This window comes from Pteropus medius, unplaced genomic scaffold (genome assembly GCF_902729225.1).
Source record: "Pteropus medius unplaced genomic scaffold, Ma_sr-lr_union100, whole genome shotgun sequence".
In the NCBI taxonomy this organism is placed as follows: Eukaryota; Metazoa; Chordata; class Mammalia; order Chiroptera; family Pteropodidae; genus Pteropus; species Pteropus medius.
The window spans coordinates 21,390,398-21,415,957 of record NW_024352787.1 but is presented as its reverse complement, the minus strand read 5'-3'; the positions used below and the strand labels follow the sequence as shown (position 1 = coordinate 21,415,957).

General features: G+C 36.2%; 1 protein-coding gene and 1 pseudogene across 6 annotated transcripts in view; one reads left to right on the top strand and one right to left on the bottom strand.

Annotated features, from left to right (window-relative positions):
• Positions 1–3,555: 3,555 nt before the first annotated feature.
• The window catches only part of CRCP (CGRP receptor component), a 37,657-nt gene continuing 15,652 nt past the window's right edge, over positions 3,556–25,560 (bottom strand). For 3 of the 6 annotated variants that reach the window (XM_039849018.1, XM_039849014.1, XM_039849015.1), the window contains exons 4-6: positions 24,744–24,838; positions 10,372–10,429; positions 3,556–5,279 (exon numbers count right to left, since the gene is read on the bottom strand). In XM_039849018.1, the coding sequence (XP_039704952.1) occupies positions 5,130–5,279; positions 10,372–10,429; positions 24,744–24,838 (303 nt within the window). In that variant the 3' untranslated portion in view covers positions 3,556–5,129. The remainder of the gene's footprint in view (positions 5,280–10,371; positions 10,430–24,743; positions 24,839–25,560) is intronic. The other 3 variants (XM_039849016.1, XM_039849017.1, XR_005649911.1) reach the window with 2 other exon arrangements.
• LOC120591530 (28S ribosomal protein S17, mitochondrial-like) lies at positions 22,284–22,780 on the top strand (annotated as a pseudogene).

Sequence of the window (25,560 nt, the reverse complement as noted above, 5' to 3'; positions counted from 1 at the left end):
TAATATGATGGCTAGGTGGAGGGCCAGGGGAGGGAGGGGGCAATTGGGGGATCGTTTTATAAACTATATAAATGTCTAACCAATGTCCTGTATACTTGAAACTAATTTAAATAAATAAATTTTTTTTTAAAAACATACTCTTACCATATGATCCAGCTATCACACTCCTTGGCATTTACCCAAGAACTGAAAACTTCTGCCTACATAAAAACCTTCACACAAATGTTTATAGCAGCTATTTTTTGATAACTGTCAAAACTTGGCAGCAACCAAATGTCCTTCAATAGGTGAATATATAAACAAACTGATGACACAGCCAGACAAAAAGATATTATTCGATACTTAAAAAAAAAAAAAAGAGCTACCATGAAATGAAGTATCATGGAGTAAACTTAAATGTATATCGCTAAGTGAAATCCAAACATACTATGTGATTCCAACAACATGATATTCTGAAAACGGCAAAACCGTGGGTGCAAACGAAAGATGAGTGGTTGCTAGGAATTCAAAGGGCAGGAGGGGTGAATAGGTGGAGCACAGGGTAGTTTTAGGACATTAAAAATATTTTAATGATAATGTAGTGGTAGATATATATTTGTCAAAACCCATTCTATGTATGTATTACTGTACTTCCTGATGTACAACAACAAAGAATGAGTCTTAATGTAAATTATGGACTTTTAGTAATAATGTATCCATATTGGCTCATCAATTTTAACAAATGCACCACACTAATGCAAGATGTTAATAATGGAAGAAACTGTTGGGGGAGGGATAAAGGAAACCTATGTTCTGCTTAATTTCTCTGTAAACGTAAAACTCCTTGAGAAAAATAAAGTCTATTAATTTTTTAATGCACAATGGATTTCAATAGACATTTCTCCCAAGATATGCAAATGGCCAATAAACATATGAAAAGATGCTTAACATCAATAGCCATTAGGGAAATACAAATCAAAACCAGAATGATAGCCATTAGGGAAATACAAATCAAAACCAGTGATTTCACAACCTCTAGGATGGCTATAATCAAAAAGAGGGACAATAACAAGAGATTGGATTTCATCATGAATTGGTAGTAGAAACATGAAATGGTTCAGGTGCTATAGAAAACCTTGGTACTGCATCAAAAAGTTAAACATAGCCTTATCATACGACCCAACAATTCAACTCCTAGGTATATGCAAGAGAAAGAAAAATACACAATCACAAAAACTTTGCACACAATGTTCACAGTAACATATTCAAAAAAGAGTAGAAATAATTCAAATATTCACCAACTGATGAATGAATATTCAAAATGTGGTATGTCTATTCAATGAATTATTCATCCACAAAAATGGTATAACATATTTGAACCTTGAAAATACTATACTGTGAAAAAATTCAGATACAAAAGGCCACGTGTTATGAGATTCAATTTATAAAAAATATCCAGAATGGCAAATATATAGACAGAAAGTAGAAAATAGAAAGTAGTGGTTGCCAGGCTCCCCATTATGGGGGTGATTGAAAACATTCTGGAATTAGGTAGTGGTGATGGTTGTACAACCTTGTGATTATACTCAAAACCACTGAATGGTACATTTTAAAAGGGTCAATTTTATGATATATGAATGATACCTTAATTTGAAAAATATGTAAAAGGACCTCTACACAGTTTTGCTTATTTTTTTCCCCTTCATTCATTGTGTGATTAAATATGGTTGATGATGCTTTTCAGGGTACACTTTATAGTTTACTGAGAAATGATTGGTGTATACAAATGGTGTTAAATTGGTTTCAGGGGAGAAAATGACTTAGCAAAGAATATACTGGAGCATTAATTTATTCACCTCTGATTAGGGTATAAGCTCTAGAGAGTTGGTATGGTTACATAACGATTGATTAGGGAAATGGTACCCATTTTATGAATGAGCTCTGAGGTGGCAGTAGATCATACTGTAACAAGCAAAAAGAGAGAAGTTAAATATTTGAGTAAACATTTAAGTGGGAGTCAACTTAATTTTTTAAGAGCTCATTAGTACCTTCTTGACAGATAACTAAAAAAACCTCTCCAAGTTAGAAACCAGAACTTAGTCCTAAAAACAAACAGACAAATGAAAAAACTGAGCCTACAGAAGTCAAATAACGAAGGCCAGTAGACCTAAAAAAATCTATCTAGCTATAACTTCAAAACTTTGCCTTCCTCATATGCTTGTTAAACAATAGTCTTTGAGGCTAAAAGTTTTTTTGAAAGGGTTTATTGAGCCATATGCTAGCCAGAAAAAGCACAGGTCCCGGAGAATGCAGTCTAAACCACCAGCACCAGGGCTAGAAGACGACAAAACATGTCCACTATCCTAGGGCTGAAGGAGCTCTTTTATACAATAACTTTGGGAAAGAAAGACTTATTTTGAAAGAATTCACATTGGCTATAGATAAGAAGGGAGGGAGGTGAAGCAGAGAAAGTTCTGGGATAGATGCACAGTAGGTAAAGAAGTATCTGCTGCTTCTGGATTAGTTGTGGACAACGGTCCCAAAAGTTCACGGATAAACAAGATGTGGTGGCCTCTGGTACTAGCTAAGAGCTGAAAGAGCAAACTGGAAGTTGATTCAAAGTTTCAACACACATTCAGGAATACGAGCAGTGTTTTGTTGGTTTCAGCTCTGTTAACTAATTAACTTCCCTCCCATTCTCTGGTCAGCTATAATTAGGACATCTCAGAATTTTTCTCTTCTCATCATATCACAGGTCATGATGCAAAACCTGTCCCAGCTCCTCTCAGTACTGCCTCTCCTCCAATGACTGAACTGGGCATCAGCCTCCATGTTTGGGACATAATTTAACTATCAACTACCCATTCACTCACCTTCACAGAGGCCAAGAACGACACGGAAATGGACATCTTTTCTTTTGAAAGAATAGAACAGTCACATGGTCAAAAACTGAAACCATATAGAAGGATATAAAATGTAAAGCAAGTCTCCCAGACTTCCCAGTTCCTTTCCAAGATGTGATCCTGGTTAAATTTCTTTAGTAAATTATGACTTATTTCTAAAATGTTTATTATTAATGTGACAGGAATATCACATAGAATATGTTTCTGATAAAGATTAAGTATTCCAGAGCCTGACTGATTTAATCAAAAAATTAGGCTACATTCAGGTCCCAAATATAGAAACAGAAAATCTTCCTGAAATCTAACATGGATTTATTTATTTATTTATTTATTTATTTATTTTAGATTTTTAATTTTCCCCCTCTTTAATTCCTCCCCTCCCCCTACTTCCACCTGTGACCTATGGATGTTGCTGTTTCCCCTTAAGCACTGGATCTCTGAAGGCAGGGCATCTCCGCCCACACGCTCACAGTGTGCACTAGGGGCCTGGTGCACTGAGGGCCTGGCGAATCCAGGGCCTGACATCTCCAGTGCACGGTCCATGGCTCCACTTGGGGCGCAAACCCAGGATCTTCTGCCTGTAAAGCAGACGTGCTAACCACTACACTATGGAGCCACCCCAACATGGAATTTAAATCCAAGTAGATTCAACTTTTTTAAAAAAAATCACACATTTTAAACTAAGTCAGATTTCACTTTATTTCTTTCTATCCATGGCAAAACAAACTCTTCAAAGATTTATAAAAATATCACAAGTGAGCAGTGACTTGGAAACAATTTATTATTAAACAGATTAAGTCAGAAATCTATCAAGCAAAAGTATCTAACACAAAGTTAAGATGAAATAACAGCTCCAGGTAGAATTCCCAATACTTGAGAGATTAAAAAATAAATGACTTGTTAATTTCAATGTTGCCAATAAGCAGATCTCCCTTGATCCTCAAAGGCTGACATAATTAAAATTGGGGGAGGGGACAAGGTAGAAAGGATGAAAACCTGGGAATCATAAAGGAGGGGGAAGCAATCCAATAGCAGCATTGAAAATGCTTTAACATTTGTAACAAAAAAGTTGTAACAAATTATAAAAATTTGTAACTCACTATAACAAAATGAGTACCAATATGGAAAATTAATGTCTATGATCATTTTCTTCCCCAAATAGGAACAGAGTGAATGTGAAAAATTAAGATTTTTAGCAATATTCCTAGGACCAAAGGCAACCACATATCTGGAGGTACTAAACTCTCTAGTGCTTGAATATTAACAAGCTCTTCACATGGTAATTATCCCAATATTTTAAATTAAAAAAAAAAACTGAAACAACTTTACAACAGCCAACAAATTCAAATTCTTGTTACCACTAGTTCTTATACATTCTGTCTATGAAGAGAGGTACATAATTGTGCCCTTTTTAAAGATGCAAATAATTTGCCCATTGTGCAAATGAAGCGCACCTGGTCTCAACAAGCAGCACCTGCCCAGGGTTCCCGTCCTAGGGCAAAAAACTGAGGGTAGTTAGAAAGGGAACCAACACTATTTCTGTTGCCAGTTTGAAGTGCCTCTTTTCAACTATAATGAGCTGTGCTCTAACATTTAAGACAAAATAATGAGCTAGTAAACAAAGTCCATGCCAGCAGAGGAAAAGGGGCCTTTAGACCTGATGAAGAGTTGGCCAGATCTATTCTTTTTTTATTTCAGCTGTTCTCAAGGAAGATTCATCTAAGGTGAACCAAGCTCAGTGGCTCATTTTAACCAGGAGCTGCTCTGGGAGTGTGTAGCCATCTAACTGGCATCCCATAACTCAGTTTTCATCCTAACAGCATTCTGTGCCTCTGCTTGAGAAGTTCCTAGGGAAGTAGAAGAAATTAATTAGAATACAGTCCATCAAAGTTAATGTAAGTATTTTACTAGGTGTGAATAGGGACTTTCCCACAACTGTAACAAAGGCCACTGAAGAAATTTTTTTACCACAGAGGATTCCACACTCATTGTACTCTTTGACTCTGCCCTCTTTTCTTTAGCTCTCTGCACTGACAACCTCAGCCTGTTTTCACCATGTTTCTTCTTCTGGAAGCAAAGTGTTTCTTTTCAGCTTATTTTTGAGAAAGGCTTATTTTTGTGACTTACCCAACTAACCATGAAATCAGATCTGTTGGGGTAGAGGCTAAAACCAAACAATTCTCCATGTCTGAAAAATGGCTGTTGGGCCTTTCAACTTTAAGAGATGTTTGGGCCAGCTGTGCTCTTCTATGCTGGGTCCTCTTCATCCATTGTCACATCACAGTTGGTATTTTTCTTCTGCTCAGCCTCTGGCCCTGCAGGCAGAATGCTTGTGACAGTGTGGAGGAGTGCTTCGATCTGCTCCTCTGTGAGCCGTTCTTCACTCTCTTCCACCATCTACAAAAGGAAAGAAAACCCTCCAAGGGTTACAAATGAGCATCATAAGCTAGGCCATCCCATGTTGTTCCCAGTCCCAGCCCCAACCTCTTGGCACAGAGTTCAGGGCCTGGCTCCTGAGCACCTCAGGTCTCTAGGTCCTATTCATCTTGGCTCCAATGGAGGGAGAAGCCAGCTCAAATTTCACAGTAGCCCAGTGTTACTGCTCAAAAGAGGTCAGTGAAAAAAAGAGTTCCAGGTTAGCATTTTTCTTTAAAGAAAAAGAAAACCCTAGTGGTTCTATACCCATATACACATGTCAATATGTTGTATATGTAAAGAAAATTCACCTCTGGAGAGTGAAACAGTGCTTTATATACTTTTGTATTTCATAACAAGCACATCTCTAACTTACAAACTGTATCAACAACTTATCTAATGACTCCCCACTATGTGCCAAATGGTTTATATATTTTTTCCTAATCCTCACTAGCCCCTACCACTAACAGCAGCCCTTTAGGGAGTTTATGTGCCTGGCGTTGCACCTGGCACTTCATATCCATTGTTTCTTTTAACCCTCACAACAATCCTGGCAAGGGGCATTTAGTAGAATTCCAAGCCAGGCCTTCCTGACTCTAATGCCTACAATCTAACACACACCACTTGGTCTCAGTCACTTCCTGGGAATGCAGGATAGGAGTCTGATGAGTGACAGCTGGGAAACAATCCCACACTGCCCTATTAAAGGTCTACTTAAAGCCTGGTTTCTGACATTATTCTGGAAATCTGAACACACATATGATACAATCATGAGTCAGTTTCTTTAGCCTCACATCTAATTTTCAATATGTTAATGAATATAAACATAACATAGTCAACTACTTTTTAAAAGCAGTATGCAGGTACTGTTGAATTGTACACCTGAAACTTACTAGATTTTGTTAACCAATGTCACCCTAATAAAAATAAATTTAAAAAGTAAATAAATAAAATAAAAGCAGCTTTCAGGCAGTCTAGTTGTTTAACCACATTCACTTGGTGGCATTAGCCATCTATCACAAACAGCTTTCTTCACTAAAGGTGTCCAGGGTCCCATTCTACAGCATTTTCCACAGCCATCTCTAACATCTGGCAACTAAGACCGAAAGGAATTCTAGAAAGAAATCCTGGCAGACTTAAGTAAAGAAAGCTTACAAGCCTGAAATCAGTCTGATGGCCTGACTTTACAAATAGCACAGAAGCTAAAGAAGCCAAATGACACATCCAAGATCATACTGCAAATTCCTGGTAAAACACTGGTCTCTTCATCTCACTCCAAAAATGTTTCCACAGCTAGAGAATAATCCTGGGTGTTCTCGGGTGAGAAAGATCCTGAGTGAAACAATGGAGCTACTACTTCCCATCATGCTACGAAATAAAATTACCATTTTCTAAAGATTCAAAGGCTCAATGAAGTGTGACCTCTACTGAACAGGAAACAATTCTCAAAAGCCCATTTTTAAAATCAGACATACAAAATAAGGGTGTGTAAAAGGCAGTAATCTAACAGACTACTTCTAAAGAATAAAGGAGTTGGAAGAAGGGATATATCCAATTTGGTTTAATCCATTTGAGAGAAGAATGTCTCCAAATTTATGAATAACTGGCATATGCAGTTGATTAGGAACTGCTTCCTGCCTCAGGGAAGAGAGTGAGATCTGAATTATTGTTAGAACAGTGACAACTTCCCATCAATATCTGTGCCATAGTTTATGCGGGGCTTTCCAGAATCGCTATTACCAGAGCTTCTCAAAAACGTTACACATAAAGCCAGGACAATTTATAGATAAATGGAGGCTCAGAGTTTAAGGAAAACTTAATCTGGGTCTCATGAGACAAGGTCTTTTGACTTTGCATCCCAGCTCCTTCTAGAATACCATGTCCTTCGGTAGGAAGTTTCTATCATTTCCTCTTTCAGGGATGCTATATAACAGACTAGCGTCCACTGATTTAAGAGTTGAATTATATGACCTCTGAGAGGCCTTCCTTTTTAGAAAACCAGCGGAGAACTTCAACAGGCCACCTTCTTGCATCCCAATCTATGGGTTTGGCAGATACAATACTAAGATTATGTGTGGCTAATCTCAGGTGTGTTCTTGGCAATAGGACTGATGAGCTTTCTATGTTGACAAATTCACCAAGAGCAGAAGCTTTGATTAGCACACAACACTCAGAGATAACTATAGTCAGAAACTTTCCTTTTCAACACAAGACTTTCAGTCACAGGAAGAAAACCTAAGCTGCATTAAGCGAAATAAAATATATTCAAAAAGAAACTTTCAGAAACCAAAAACTTATTACCTCATCTTAGATCACTAGGGTAAATGATAATTACTATATTATTCTTCACCTTTTCTTCCAACCACATAATAAACAGAGCCCAAATAAGGAAGTGCAAAGCATCATTTCAACATTCTCACATACCAAAGGTTTCGAGTTATTCAGAATATAAAGGTAAATGAAAATTTAAAATCCAAAGTATTTGCAGATGGGTCAACATAAATGATAAATTTTTAATCATATACAAAGATTATATCAATTCCCAGGGGCTGTCAAACTGAGCTGGTATACTCCAATAATGGTTTTCTTATTCTAAGGCATCAAGCCTAACCTCCAACTTTCTTCAAAACATCTCAAAATCTAATAGCCACTAACACTTTTAGCTATTTGACCCAGGACAGTTCACTTAACCTCTATAAATTTTTATTTTCTCTAATATAAAATGAAAATAATGCCTATAGTAAGGACTAAATGAGAACATACATTATAGTGTTTTGTAAGCCATAAAACTCTACATAATACAAGACATTTTATAATCACTAAATCATAATACACATAGATGGTAGTACTATTCAGGCCTGTGAGGTCATGGGGTTCACTGTCCTGTCTTCAGATCAGAGGGCTCACAAACTGTCTAAATGAAAACATAACAAGGGATGGCAGAAGTCACAGAAGCTGGGTGGCTTCCTCACTTCTTCACAGACAGCAGTCACCTATGCGTCTGGGGATCATAACAAATTATGGCTGAGGTATAACTGAAAAAGAAAAGCTTCAGCCTCAAAAACTGAATAATTACAATGTTAGATGCTGGGACTATTTCTGGATCCAGGGAAATAAACGGTTATAAGGTTAACATAGGGAAATTCTCATGTCCTTCACACTTTCCACTCTTTTTGAAAACCTAATTTCTGATCCCGCTTTGGTGAGAAGAAGTACTGCTACAAGCCTTAGTAAAGGATTTGCTATCTTTAATAGCCAAATCCCAGGCTGGGAAAAATCTGGCTATAAAATGATCCAACTACTGAGAAACAATATATACAATTTTTACCACAGAAAAGAGAACAAACAGTCATATCTTTCTTCTCGCCATGCAAAAGCACATGGCCTGGAGGGACACAGCAAGACTTCTGAATCAGAGAGACCCAAGCAACCACTCACTAGCCAAGACTATGGTGAGGGCATTAAAGGTGACATATACAAAGCCCTCAGTGCCACATCTGGCATATAGTAGGCACTCTTAATAGCAGCTAATTTTAACAAGTAATGATAGAGCTTTCCGCAGCCTCTGGGAAGAGATCATGCTGGTCCTCCTCATCTCTTTTCTGTCATTAAGCCATGAATAACATATGTTGCTCATGAAAGTTGGAGGAGACACGACATGTGATCTTTAACCCAGAGAGACAGGGATTAGTTTCTTGCTGTTTTGCTTTTTCTCTTTTCTAAGCTGAATCTCCAACACAGTCAAAAGCATCAGAATAATCAGGGTACAAAAAGGAATCTCTATATAGCCTAAAGGCCAGTTTACCCAGAAAGGCATCCTTTGTGAAAGGAACTTTTCTAATTTAATTTTGAGCGCATTTTGAAGAGCAGAAATATCATTACAAAGACAGTAAGTTTTAGTAAAAATTAAATACCCCATGACTCTTTAAAGAACGGGTTTTTTATTTGTTTGTTTTTAAGCAACTCTAAAGATCATAGGTATTTCTGGCCATTTTATTCCATATTTTTCTGAAGGAAATTTGACCAAGAGCTAAATACGTCTAAAACTGACTTTGGAAACCATTTTATTCTCATTTTTATAATTCTCCAGCCAATGTTTTTTACTGGCAGTTAAATGGTCTGCCGAATATTTGTAGCTCAATGATGCTCTTTCCTCTGTACAACAAAGGAAAACTGCCACAGCATGCCAATCTAGCAACCACTCAGTTTGTATCACTGGACCTCATTTTCACATTCTCCTTATACCATCTCAGCTTTCTATTCCAGCAGCCTTCCACAATTCCGAAGCTTTAGGCTGTGACTGCAATTTAGACTTCCCAAGTGATGAGGTTCCACTGAATGATTTTATGCCAGGAAAGAAGATGACCAAATGTGTGATTTTAGAAACTGAACTATGATAGTGGTGTAGAAGATAGACTTGAGGGGGTCGGTCTGGAGGCAGAAAGGATGGTAAGAGGATAACTGCAAGAGCCGAGTTGAGAAATGATGACTGAAAGTAATGAGGTGCAGTAGGGAGAGAAGAAAAAATAAGAGGAGACAGAAGCAATAAGACCTGGGGACTAACTGAATATGAGATAAAAGGCAGATAGTAACTTCCAGGTTTCTGGCTTGGGAGACTGGGCCAGGAAGCAGAGAGACAAAAAGAACATGTGTAGGAAAGAACGCAGATGCTTCATTAACAAAAAAAGAAACTCAGGTCAAAGGGTAGGAGGAGGTGAAGATGAATTCCACCAGACTCATGTTGAGTCTAATGTTTTTATGCAACATCTGAGTTGGCAATATCCTACAGGGAAGCAATGCCAGAATGATGTAGGACATGAGGGGAGACAAACTGCTACCAAGTCATAGGCCCAAACCCTGCAAAATGAATTAAATTTCCTCCAGTCTTCCACTTTCCCTAAGCCAATTAGGATCAAATTAATGAGGTTTCCTTTCATTTTTAAAATGGGGTGGTCCAGCAGTCTTTTCAAGAAATGTCAGTTCCTGGATTGTCTGTTCTCAGACTTTATCACCCTTTCTACATCTCATACCCAAAATCCAACACCCCTGCCAAGTGCAGGCCTCCTTCACTCACCAGCTGGATCTCAACAGCAGTCATAGGCCTGTGATTCAGCAGTTGAAGTTTTTCAGCTCTGCCAAAAGAAAAGTACAAAGCACTTAAAACTCTCATACTCCTAAGGATCTTGAGTCTTGACCAAGTTGTTTAGAGAACACTATGTCAGGTAACAAATGGGGGAATTACTTGAAATGTGGCCCTCAGTTTCTTCAACTATAAAATGCAAGAGTGAGAACAAGGAGTCCTATGTCAGTGACTCTTACTCAAGGGTACAAATGTGTATTAGAGTCCTATAAGGTATAGAAACTTGAATTATAAGAAATATAGCAAATCATAGAGATTCAGGTTTAACAAATATTATTTGGAAAATGTGAAGAAAATGTTTTAATTCAAGTTATAGAAAATAAAGATTAACAAAATCAATTTGGTCGTTCCTTGCTTAGAAATGGCTGAGAATTTCTTTTTGTGATTAAATGTCACTCAGGGCTGACCTGTTATCATAGTAAACAAAAACGACTCTAAGGGTTCAGAAGTTAATATACTGTAGGATATGTACAGTCTTCTGCCTACAAAGAACTTATATCCAGTTGAGAAAAGAATTTAAAAAAAGCATATTTTACAAAAGTTTAAGTAACAGTTGAAAATAATAATTGCCATTTTATTCTTTTTCCCTAAAGTTCAGACACTAAAGCCTAGGACATTTTTAAAAATTAATTAAAACCTGAATATACGGGCAAAATTATTAAGTGGCTATGCATATAGGGGAAGGGGCAGGCTCAGAAAAGACCTGAGAGGAACCTGAGTTTATACCTCAGTCAGATCCTTGGCACAAAGACAGCTTACAAACAATTAAAAAAAAAAAAATCGAACAATAAACAAAACAATAACAAAGAGCAGCAAGCTTTGAGGAAGTAGGAGAATCTGATTTTCAGAGTTACCACATTTTTAGACCAAAAGTGCAGTTTTCAACAAAGAAATCACGAGGTATACAAAGAAATAGGAAAGTATGGCCCATTCAAAGGAAAAAAATAAAACAACAATGTCCCTGAAAAAGATGTGATGGCAGATCTACTAGACAAGGACTTTAAAATAACTGTCTTTAAGATGCTGAAAGAACTAAAGGAATATGTGGAAAAAATCAAGAAAACAATGTATGAGAAAATGAAACTATCAATAAAGAGAGAGAAACAAAAAGAAAAGGAAATTCTGAAGTTAAAAATTTCAGTAACTGAAATGAAAACCTCATTTGAGGGATTCAAAGGAAGATCTGAGCACGCAGAATGAACCAGCAAAATGAATCAGAAACTTAAAGGGCTATGGACATTACTAATCCGGAGAGAAAAAAAAAAATTGAAGAAAAGTGAACAGAGCCAAAGGAATCTGTGGAGCACTATGCAATAGACCAGACGTGTATTTTGGGAGTTTCGGGGGAAAAAAGACAGGGAAAAGAGGCAGAAAGAATATGTGAAGAAATAATGGCTGAAAACTCCCCAAACTTGATGAAATACATGAATATAAACATACAAGAAGCTCAACAAATTCCAAGATGAACTCAAAGCAGCACACAAAGGCACATTATGATTAAACTTTTGAAAGACAAAGAGAGAATTTAAAAGCAGCAAGAGAGAAGTGACTTGTCATATACAAGGGATCTTCATTAAGATTATCAGCAGATTATCATCAGAAACTTTAGAGGCCAGAAGGCAGTTTAGAGGCCAGAAGGCAGTGGGCCAATAGAGGTATACCCCCACTTTCTGAAAGTTCACATTACATACTTTGCTTTTACAAATGACCTACACTAGTATTGTTTTGCTAACCAACAGAGGATTTCTACTTGTACTAAAAATGCAGTATTAATGTAGGTTTCTTGTAAATGTGAAGTGGCATAACATGAACTTTTGGAAAGTGTGGAATATTCTTCACTCTATACCATTTGGCTTACAAAAGGTTTCATGGGAACACACTACTTTTGGATAATGGGGTAAACCTGTATATTCAAAGTGCTAAAAGAAAAAACTCTCAAGCAAGAATCATATCCAGTAAAACTGTCCTTGAAAAGTGAGGAAGAAATTAAGACATTTCCAAACAAAAGCTGAAAGAGTTTGTTATCAGTAGACCTGTCCTAAAAGAAATGCTCAACAGAGTCTTGAAGTATGAAATGAAATGAAAGAATACTAGACAGTATCTCGAAGTTGTATGAAAAAGTATTTTCATAAAGGTAAAACACACGGGCAATCATAAAAGCTACTATTATTGTAACAATGGTTTGTAACTATACTTTCTGTTTTCTACATAATTAAAGATAATTTAAAATAATTATTAGTTTATGTTTTGGGGTATACGATGTATAAAGATAGAATTTTGTCTTATCAACAAGTGAAAGGGATGGGAATGAAGCTGTAAAGGAGTGGAATTTTTGTATGTTATTAAAGCTACACAATAAGTTCTAATTATGAGTGTTATAACTAGGAGGCTAAACCAGGAGCTGGGGTGGGGGAGAATGGAGAGCTATTGTTTAATGGGTATAGCGTTTTGCAAGATGAAAAGAGTAATGAAAGAGATCTTGGTCAAGATGGCATAGAAGGTAGATGCTGTGCTCGTTTCCTCTCACAACCACATCAAAATTACAACAAAACTACAGAACAGCCATAACTGGGAGTCAACTGAAGTCTAGTTGAACAGAAGTCCTACAATTGGGGTCATACATAAGAGGTCACCTCGATAATGGTGGGGGGCAGGGGTGGAGATGCGCAATAGCTTGGTCCCACAACTACGTGTGGTAGTCAAGAATCAGGAAAGATATCTTGGCTGCAAAGTCCCCACCACCACCAAAAGGAACGAGGGGTCCCGGCCACACATTGGGCTCCAGAGTTCCATGTCAGGAAAAGAAGTCCCCACGACCTCTGGCTTAAAGGGCCCATGTGTAGAAGTAGTAACAAACTTACTTGCTCTGAGCTCCACTGCTACAGCAGCAACTTAAAATGCAGGGACACACAGTGAGGAACTGAATTGTCTGGCTTCAGGATGAGGGCTGGAGGGCAGAATCCAATGTTCCTTTGTTGAGCCTTCCTCTCCCAGCATACATATGCAGGTAGTCCCTATATCTGAGTCTCCATCAACCTGATTAACACAGGTTGCTCCACCCGGGTGATTCCCTGGGTGATTCCCTGAGATTCCGCCTCTCCTAACTTGTGGGCCTAACCATACCGTGTCTTTTCCATACAAATAGCCTGTCTTGGCTCATGCTGTGAACTTGCATGAAATCTTTCAAAGGTTCACAAAATTCAAATAACCAGCATCTGGCCTTGGCATGCCCCATACTTCTTGCTGAGCAGTCCCAAGCCTGGCACTTGCAGCAGCGAACGTTGGTTTATGGCTTAGCCTCTCAAGGCACTTCCAAGCCCAGTGTAGGTGGCGGGCATCTGCAGATTGCTTGGTGGCTCATGCCAGGTGGCCCTGGGCAGGGCACAGGCTGCAGCTGAACTTAGCCTGTGGTTCGGCCCCTCTTAGGAAGCCCCAGCTTGCACGCCCAGTGGCTGGCTTCAATCTGAGCTAGAGTACCACCCAGGGTCACATCTAAGGATGACACACCCAAAGGGCACACAGGGCAGGCACCAGAGCCCTGTTAAAGCAAATCTGGCTCTGTAGGGTCAGCCCATGCACAACAGCTACTCCACTGGTCACGGCCAGTCATCTCCACCAATCAGCCCAAGGGTCAATCCTTCCCATTGACGTGCAAACAGCAACCAAGGCTCAACTACAACAGGAGGGCACACACAACCCATACAAGGGACATACCTGGAGCATCCAGCTCAGGAGACCAAGGAAGACTGTGCCACCGGGACCCGCAACACACCTACCATATAAGGCTACTCTACTAAGACCAGGAAACATAGAAGCCTTACCCTAATACATACAAACGAACAAAAGTAGGCAGCCAAAATGGGAAGACAAAGAAGCATATCTCAAATGAAAGAACAGAACAAAGCTCCAGAAAAAGAATAAACAAAATGGATGGAGACAACCAATCTACTAGATACAGAGTTCAAAACACTGGTTTATAAGGGTGTTCACTGAACTTAGGAGAAGAGTAGATGAACTTAGTGAGAACCTTAACAAAGAGATAGAAAACATAAAATGGGAGATAAAAGAAAAAAAACACGTTAAAAAAGAACTAGTCAAAAATGAAGAATACAATAACTAAAATAAAGACTACTTTAGGAAGCATCAACAGATTAGATGAAGTGGAGAATCGAATCAGCAATTTAGAAGATAAGGTAGCAGAAAACACCCAATCAGAACAGCAACAAGAAAAAAGAATCCAAAAACATGAGGATAATTTAAGGAGCCTATGGGATAACATCGAGTATACCAACATTTGCATCATAGGGGTAGAAGAAGAGAGAGAGCAAGAAATTGAAAGCCTATTTGAAGAAATAATGACAAAAACTTCCCTAACCTGGTGAAGGAAATACACATACAAGCCCAGGAAGTGCAGAATCCCAAACAAGATGAACCCCAAAAGGCCCACACCAAAATACATCTTAATTAAAATGCCAAAGGTTAAAGACAAAGAGAGGCTCTTAAAAGCAGCAAGAAAAAAGCAATTAGTTACCTACAAGGGAGTTCCCATAAAACTGTCAGCTGATTTCTCAACAGAAACTTTGCAAGCCAGAAGAGATTGGCACAAATATTCAAAGTTGATGAAAAGCAAAGACCTACAACCAATACTTTATCTAGCAAAATTATCATTTAAAATCAAAGAACAGATAAAGAGCTTCCCAGACAAGAAAAAGTTAAAGGAGTTTATCACCAAGCCAAAATTATAGAAAATATAGTATTTTCTTCTTTCTTTAAGAAGAAAATATGTACCAAAAATTTAAATAATAAAATGGAAATAACTGCATATCAACGATTGCTTCAAATAAAAAAAGATTAAATGTGCCAATCAAAACATAAGGTGGCCGAATGGATAAAAAAAAAAAAAGACCCTTACATATGCTGCCTACAAGAGATTCACTTCAGATCAAAAGACACATACAGACGAAAGTAAAGTGATGGAAAAAGATATTTCATGAAAATGAAAATGAAAAAAAAAAAAAAAAAAAGAAAGAAATCTGGGGTAGCAATACTTGTACCAAACAAAAAAGACTTTAAAACAAAGACTATAACAAGAGACAAAGAAGGATCCAGTAGTTCCACTTCTGTGTATTTATCCAAAGAAACCCAAAATACTACTTTGAAGAGACACATGCATGTGTTCATCGCACCATTATTTACAAGAGCCAAGACATGGAGGTAAGCTGGGTGACCATCACTGAATGAATAAATAAAAAGAGGTGGTACATATATACAATGGAATATTAATCAGCCATAAAAAATAAATAAATGAACGAATGAATGGATGAATGAAATCTTTACATCTGCAACAACATCCATGGACCTAGAGGGTATTGTGCTGAGTGGAGTAGGTCAGACAAAGAAAGAGAAATGCCATATGATTTCACTTACATGTGGAATCTAAAGAACGAAATAAAAAAATATAACAGAAACAAACTCATAGATACAGAGAATATTTTGAGGGTTATCAGATGGGAAGGGAGTAGGGGGTAGGGTGGGTGAAATAGGGGGAAGGGATTAAGAAGTACAAATTGGTAGTTACAAAACAGTCATAGAGATGTAAAGTATTGCATAAGGACTATAGTCAATAATACTGTAAATAACTATGTATAGTGTCAGATGGGCACTAGATTTATCGGAGTGATCATTTCGTAAGTTACATAAATGTCTAATCACTATGTTGTACACCTAAACTAATGTAATGTTGTATGCCAACTATAATTGAAAAATTAAAAATATTTAAAAAAGAGTTATAAAGATGGATGGTTGTAATGGTTGTACATTTTGAATGTATTTAATACCAATGAACTCTACACTTATAAATGGTGAAGATGGTCAATTTTCTTACATATACTTTACCACAATAAAAAAATTTTTAAATAAAAAAAGTGACCCACTTTCTCCATGCTATTTCTCAGACTATTGCTAAATGGGTATGGGTAGCATTATAAAAGACAAAGGAAATAAAAAATTATATACCATGCAAATATTGTCAAGAGTACACATTAAAATAAGTTTAACTAATGAAATTTAAATAAAATAACACAACAAAGTACATTATTATACCACCTAAAAATGATCTCACACACCATGGCATTACCTATACCACTAAGAAAACACTGGGTTTCATGATTTCTAAAGGTCTTTGGCTCCAAACTCTCAGACTCTCACCTCTCAATGAGAATCGAGCCAATGGACTCATTCAGGTAGAATGACTGCTCTGATCTGACAGATATTTCTGGGAATCTAGCTAACTAGATACTCTGTTCCAGGGTTTTAAAGACAAGGCCTGATGATGCAAGAACTGAAATGCTGCTGAAAGCACTCTCAGCCACCATTGTAGGGTGAAGAATACAAAAGTGGCCACAGAGGAACAGAGGAGATATCAGATTTGAGGATGGCCTTTTCACTTTTCCTTCATGAAAAGATTTGTGTGTTAAACTTTAGAATCTTTCAGCAAAGGACTTGTAAAGGCCACCTGAATTCTGGATATTGCTGAGAGATGAAGTCAGTCAAAAGGAGGTACTATAAAATGGCACATCCAACATGCCAGCAACTGACTACATATGGCTCTTAATACTGAAGTTTAATTAAGTAAAACTAAAAATGCAGTTCCTCTGTTGCACTAGCCACATTTCACATGATCAACAGTTGCATGTGGTTAGAAGCTACTATATAGGACGGAGCAGAGAAGTATTTCCATCACTGCAAAAAGTTCTACTGGACAGACTGCTCTATAGTCTCTATTGATAAATCGTCTACAGAGGAACCATAGATTAGAAAGGAATACTGTCACATGATAAGGCACAGTCCAGCTGAAACTGCATGCATAATCATGCATGCACACGTACAACCTCTAGAGTCTGAAATCTCTATCTTTGTGACAAAGTAGATTTAAAGGAAAAGTGATGCATCATTTTCTTACTCCCCAATCCCTTCCCCAAGTTCTGATCTCTGGCTTATATTTCTATTACTCAAATATTTTTGTGTCAATAGGGTCTGATATGCTCCAATTAAGAAGCTGAAAGTGATGAGCATATAATTGTTTGGGAAATATTAATAAAAATTTTCTTTGTCTACCAAAAAAGAGAGACAGAGAGAAAGAAAGAGAGACAGGGTGCGCAAGCGTGTGAGCAAGTCTTGTGGACCTGTAACTTATTAAAGTTCTAACAGTTGTGCCTTTGGAGTTTGTAAATAAGATATTAGAGCAGAAAAAAAGTATTTCAGAAATAATGGTCCCAAACTTCACAAATTTGGTAAGAAATAAAAATGTACATAATTAAGAAACTCAGCAAAGATAAACTAAAAGAAAAATCAAATTTTTGAAGACCAAAGAAAAAATATTGAAAGCAGCCAGAGGAAAATAACACATTACATATTTGCATGACCACAGATTACTCATTAGAAACCGCAGCAGTCAGAAGACACTGAAATAACAACTTCGAAGTGCTGAAAGAAGAGACTCTCAACCCACTGAAACTACCCTTCAGAAATAAAAGAAAGTAATGTCTCAGTTGAAAAAAAACTAAGAAAATTTTCATCCAGCTGACCTGCTCTAGCAGTGCTAAAAGAAGTTCTTCGAGCTGAAGTAAATAAGAAGTAAAGATGGAACTTCAGGAATAAAGAGCAAAAAAATTGGTAAAATCTTGGTAAACATAAAAGACTATTTTTGTCTTCTAAAGTTCTTTAAAATATATAAAAGTATAGAAAGTAAATGTCAAAACACTGCTAAATATTATTTCAATATATAGAGATATAATATGACATCTATAACATAAAAGGGAGGGGATAAAGGGACCTATACACATTTACTTAAAGTGGTAAAATATTAACTCTATCTAGACTGTAAACGGTCAGGTATGTATACTGTTTTTCTACAGCAACCACTAAAAACAAAAATATACAAAAAAGATATAGCCAAAAAGCAAAAAGATAAATTTTTAAAGACTAAAAAACAAGAACCATATGAACATCTCAACAGACACAGAAAAAGCAATTGATAAAACTCAGTATCTAGTTATACTAAAAAAATCTCAGCAGACTGAACTTCTTAAACCTGGTAAAGGGCATCCATGAAAAACCTAAGCTAACATCATACATAATGGTGAATAACTAAAAGCCTTCTCCTAAAACAAGGAATAAGGTAAGAATGTCTGCTCTTACTACTCCTATTCAACATCATACATCAATATCATGGTCCTAGCCAGTGCATGGAGCAAAAAGAAAAGACATAAAGATTAGAAAGAAACTAAAGTCTCTGTACTCGCAAACACCATGATTATTCACATAGAAAAATACCAAGGAATACACTAAAAAAAACTCCTAGAACTAGTAAGTGGATTTAGCAAGGCTGTATGACATAAGATCAATACAGAAAAGTAAGTTTTATTTCTCTATATTAGCGATGAACATCTGGAAATCAATACTATTTATGATAGCACCAAAATTATAAAATACATAGGTATAAATCTAAAAAAATTGTGTAGAATCTGTATGATAAAAACTATAAAAGAGATGAAAGGAATTAAAGTCCTAAATAAATGGAAAGACTCAGTATTGATATCAATTCAAGGATTGGAAGACTCAATATTGATATCAATTCTCCCCCAAAACTCATCTATAGATATAATGCAATCCCAATCAGAATCTCAGCAGGCTCTGTTCTAGATATCAACAAGCTGATTCAAAAATTTACATATGTGCACTATTAATGGGAATGTAAACTAGTACAGCAACTGAGGAAAACAGTATGGAGGTTCCTTAAAAAATTAAAATTAGAACTACCATGTGACGTAGAAGTTCCACTTCTGGATATTTAGCTGAAGAAAATGGAAACACTAACTTGAAAAGATATATGCACTCCTATCTTTTCTGCAGCATTATTTATAATAGCCAAAATATGGAAACAACCCAAGTGTCTATAGATGGAATGGATTAAAAAACTGTTTTATACATACACACACACACACACACACACACACGTATATTATTCAGCCATAAAAAAATGAAATCTTGCCATTTGTGAACATATGGATGGAACTAAGGGCATTATGCTAAGTGAGATAAGTCAGACAGAAAGATAAATACCATATAATCGCTCTCATATGTGGAATCTAAAAAGAAAAAAGAAAAAAAAGAAACAAACAAAAAAACCCCTAAGCTCATAGATATAGAGAACAGATTAGTGGTTGCCAGAGTTGCGATGTGGGAGAAATGGGTGAAGGAGATTAAAAAAAAAAAAAAGCAATTAAAAGTTGAATAAAAATGTTTTTTAAAAATTATATGAAAAGGCAAAGGAACTAAAAAAGGCAAAACAATTTGAAAAAAGAAGAACAAAGCTGAAGAACTCTATTATTTGATCTCAACATTTACTATAAAGCTACAGTGATCAAGACAGTATAGTAATGAATGGCAAAAGACACATAGATCAGTGGAACAGAATAAGGAATAAAGAAATACATTAAATAGGTTTCTTACAAAACTACAAAGACAATTCAATGGAAAAAGGATAGTCTTCTCAACAAATGGTACTAAAACAGTATGATACCTATACATACACAAAAAATGAATCTCAATGAATCCCATCTCACACTATACCCTCAAAATTAACTTAAAATGAATCATTTCTAGAAGAAAACGTAAGAGAAAATCTTTATGACCTTGGGTATGGCAGAGTTTTTACATACAACAATAAAAGCGGGATACATAAGAGAAAACAGAAAAGACAGAGGTGACTTCATCAAAATTAAACCTTTCTGCTCTGAGAAAGACAGTGTTAAAAGAATGAAAAGACAACCACAGATTAGAGAAAATATTTGCAAATTACATACTGAAAAAAAGACATACCAGAATATACAAAGAACTCTCAAAACTGTAAAAAAGTAAAATAAAATAAAGGGCAAAATATTTGTATGGACACCTTACCTAAGCTTATAAGTGAAATACGAACAAGAAAAATGCTCAACATTATTCATTATTAAGGAAATGCAAATTAAAACCACAATGAAATACTATGTCAAACCAATATGAACAGCTAAATATAAAAAATATTAAAAATACCAAGTATTGGTAAGGATATGAAGTAAGTGGAACTCTCTTACATTGCTAGGGCAAATACAAAATGGTGCAGTCATTTCAGGAAAGAGTTTGGCAGTTTCTTATGAAGTTAAACTTTTTCTTACTGTATGACTCAGCAATCTTGCTGCTGGTTATTTACCCAGGAGAATGAAACTTGTGTTCACTCAAAAACCTTTATTCGTAATTGCCAAAAATTAGAAACATCTCAAATATCTTTCAACTGGTGAGTGAATAAACTGTAGTACGTTCATACAATGGAACACTACTCAGCAACAAAAAGGAATCAACTAAGGATATATACAATGACATGAATAAATCTCAAATGCATTACGCTAAGTGTAAGAAGCCATACTCAAAAGGCTACATACTGTATGGTTCCATTTACATGACTTTCTAGAAATGGCAAAACTATAGGAAAAGAAAATAGATTGTTTACTGGGCAGTGGGCATAAAAGAAGGGATTAATTACAAAAGGATAGATAATTTCTGCAGGTGATGGAACTGTTCTGCAATACATATGAATTGCTTGTATATTAATGACATGATAAATCATTTTAAAAGAAATAGTTATGAGTCCAATACTGACTCTAAAATTTCTAGACTGAAAAATTCCCTTGCCTGGTTACTGGAAGGAAATAGCTTTATTCTTTTCCCCAGAAGAAAAAGCTCCTTCTCAATGCCCAGGCAAAGACACAAATAAATGGAAAGACACCCCATGTTCATGGACTGGAAGACCTAATATTGTTAAGGTGTCAATACTATCTAAAGCAATATAAAGATTCAGTGCAATCCCTATCAAAATCTCCAAGCATTTTTTGCAAAAATAGAAAAATCCATCCTAAAATTTATGTGGAATCCCAAGGGATCCTAAACAGCCAAGCAAAGAGTAAAGTTGGCTATCTTACACTTCCTCATTTAAAAACTTAGTACAAAGCTACAATAATCAAAACAATGCAGTACTGGTATAAAGATAAACATATAAACCAATGGGATAAAGAGCCCAGAAATAAACCTTTGCATATATGGTCAATGATTTCGACAAAGGTGTCAAGACCACTCAGTGTGTAAGGACAATCTTTTCAACAAATGGTGCTGGGAAAAATGGATATCCACATGCAAAAGAATGAAGGTGGATCCTTATCTTACACTACAAATATTAATTCAAAATAAATCTAACACCTAAACATAAGAGATAAAAGTATAAAACTCTCAGGGAAATCTTTATAACATTGGATTAAACAATGATTTATTGGCTATGACACCAAAGGCACAGGAAACAAAGGAAAAATAGACAAACTGGACTTCAAAATTAGAAACATTTGTGCATCAAAGGACACTAGCAACACAGTACAAAGGCAACCCACAGAATGGGAGAAAATATTTGCAAATTACATATCTGATAAAGGATTAAGGCCCAGAATATATAGAAGACTCCTAAAACTCAACAAGAAAAAAGAAACAACCCAAATCAAACATAGGCAAAAGACTTTGAATGAACATTTCTTCAAATAAGATTACAAATGGCCATTAAGCACATAAAAAGATGCTTGACATATGAAAAGATACTCGACATTACCAATCATAAAGGAAATGCAAAACAAAACCACAAGGAAATACCACTTCATACCCATTAGGATGGTGATTATCCACCCCCCACAAAAAAAAAAAAAAAACCCAGAAGTGGGGTCGTGTGTCAGGACAGTGGAGCCAGGAGGTAACCAAAACCACCTGAAATGTCAATAATGCATGCATCTGTCCATGCCAAGTGGATCGTGAGGAAGGTGATTGGGACAGCAATGCAAAAAACTACTAACGTGAGAATGACCAGGTTTGTTCTGGATCCCTATTTATTAAAGTATTTTAATAAATAAAAAAAATTACTTTGCTCACAATGCTCTTCAGCAGTGCACAGTAACAGATATTGTGCTTCTTAAACTTTACCCGTTCCACAAAGGAAACATATGAAACATGAGCTAGCTGAGATCTTTCTCAAAGTTGGAGAAGACGGAGATCCAGTGACAGGAAAACCCTGTGTAGGAGCTACCTACCTGGAGAGTCCAGTTAGTTTGGAAGCCATCCACCTAACCAAAATCTGGAAGAACTCAATATCGCTTCAGAACAGTGAAGGAGGATTAGAAAAAGAAGCCAAAAGGAAAAATTTAGAAGTATGCTTTATTGAAAAAGAAATTTTTCTAAGTTTCATCACAAACTGGCCAATTTCTCTTCTGATATTTATGAAATAGCTAAAAGTAAATGAACAAAGAGTTTGTTGTAATTTTTCATAAAGGTTTATGGTCATGTTTCGAATTTTCTTTTCAGTGGACATTCTTTCCTGTCTTCTAAGTATGCCTAACAATGTGCTGCATTATTTTTAAGCTAACTGTTTTAGATGTTTTTTTATTTTTCATTCAAAAGAATCTTAAATTTATCTCAGAACCTTTATTTTGGAAGAAGGAACCCTTTTGATATCATAAACAAATAAGATATCATTAAATGAATATTTCCCATGGTATATATTCAAAATATATTCAAAATTAATTTAAATTTTTTTCTTTGATTTAACCAATTCCAAACAGAAATAATCAACATGACTGGGGTTAGCCTATTTCAGATTAAAGTCTGTATTAATAAAAATGTTGACATGTAGAAAATAAACTTATGGTACAACCACTGTGAAAAGCAGCATGACAGTTCCTCAAAAAATTAATAATAAAATTATTGTATGATCCAACAAATTTGACTTCTGGGCATATACTTAAAAGAACTGAATGCTGAATCTCAAAGAGGTATTTGTACACTCATGTTCACAGCAGCATCATTATTCACAAGGCCAAAAGGTGAAAGCAATCCAAGAATACATCAATAAATAAATAAACAAAATATAAAAACATAAAATGGAATATTGTGCAATATTCAAAAGGAAGAGATATCTGACACATGCTACGACATGGATGAAACTTGAAGACATTATGCTAAATGAAATAAACCAGTCACAAAAGGACAAATACTACAGAGTCTCTCATAGGAGGTGATTATAGTCAAATTCATGAGACAGAAAGCAGACTGGTGGTTGCCAAGGGTTAGAGGGTGGGTAGGGGAGTATGGGAAGTCACTGTTCAAACTACTCTGTTGGATGGATGGCAGTGATGGCTATACAATGTGAATGTACCTATTGCCACTGAATTGCCCACTTAAAAATGGTTAAAGTATATACACATATATATTAAACAATATTTGGATATTTTTTAAAATACAAATACTGTATGATTCCACTTACATGAGGTACCTAGAGTAGCCCAATTCACAAAACTAAAACTCTATTTAGTTTATAGAGTTTTAGTTTTGCAAGTTTAAAAAGTTCTGGCTATTGGTTGTACAACAATGTGAATATATTTAACACTAATAAACTATATTTAAAAAATATTAAAATGATCAATTTTATGTTCTGTATATTTTACCACAATTAAAAATAAAACAAACCACACACATGCACATGTATGCACATTTGAAAGATGTTTGTCTTCAGAGTTGATTTGGAGAAGAGAGGCAAGGAGAAAAGTGCACTTACTTTACTGATAGGGTACCAACTGTGTGTCTGAAAAATAATACCAAATGGTTCCTCCACAAGAAAATTATTGATTATCCTAAATGAAATGACAAAAGTTTTGGGGATTTGTCAACTTTAAAAGACTAGAGGTAGTTTTCTTCTCATGTAAACTTCTGATCTAATTTTTAATGATGTTTTTAATTCCTACAATCATACTTTATTCAAGAAAATCACCAAGAATTTAGGCACTAGAACAGCAGAAAGAACATTATCAAGCCATTTTTGCCCTAAGCAAACACAAATTAATCAACTTTAAAAAAGGAGTTTAATTTGTGAACCCCATTTTTCAATCAATTTGGTCTGAATTCTGGGAGGGGGTGATGGGACAGGTCACAGAACCAGGACTCAAGAAGATTTTGAAATTAAAAATTCCCACTCGGTTCTGTTCCTGGCTCTAGAAGGATCTCTATATCTAAGTTTCAGTTGTCTCATCTACGATACTATAATACTACTTTAAAAGAGCACACTGAGTGTTAATTACAATTAAAAATTCAACTAAATATAAATACAAAGTTGCTAAGGATGGCTTTTTTTAAGTTATTTTCATTATGTATCACTCTTTCTACTTAAGATAATTTTTACTTACTTGGTCAACTTGTGGCTTTTCATTGCTGTGAGAAATTCTCTAATAATCTCAGGACTCTGGTGCCTGCATGGTGTTTTCGATATGTATTTTAATGTCTAAAAAAAATGGACGAAGCAAGCATAAGACCAAGAACCCTGAATGAGGAAAATGGAAGGCAGTGCTGTAATTCAGTATTCTAAAATTGTTTCAAAAATCTTCCATAAAACAAATGCCTTAAGGAGAGTCAATCTTAATAAAATAGGAATTCTTCAAAAACAAAACCAGTGGGGGAAAAAATGGCGTAAATGATAAAGGCTCTGTTCATCCCTCTGGTGACCAAATCAAGGTTATGACAGAATAAAGGAGCAAACAGTAAGGAAAAATCACCTACAATCTAGATGAAGAAGCCATACAACTAAAGAGAAATCTAAGAAATCACCCTGCAACGGCAGAAGGTAGGACAGGGCAAGGACAACAGGCTGCCTGGTCCCGAGCAGCTGAATGGGACAGAGGCTGTGGCAGCAGCAGCTGGCAGCTGCAGACGCCTTTTAAAGTGGCCAGATCCACGAGCAGACTTTCATGGTGACTGACCTGCTCACTCTAAGCACCATGCCAGTTCGGCTGCACAGGGGGCACCAGGGACTTACAGGGGGACAGTGAGCCGTCGGAGTGAGGACCAAGGCGAGACTCGATCGGTATAGAAGTGCTGGTGATATCTACTATTCCCTGTTGAGCCCTCTCCGTTTCCAGTGCACAGACTCAGCGCCACCATAGCAAAGATGTTATCAAACTGGATAACAGAGGTTGCTCGGCCCAGAGGATTCCCTGAAACTCTGCC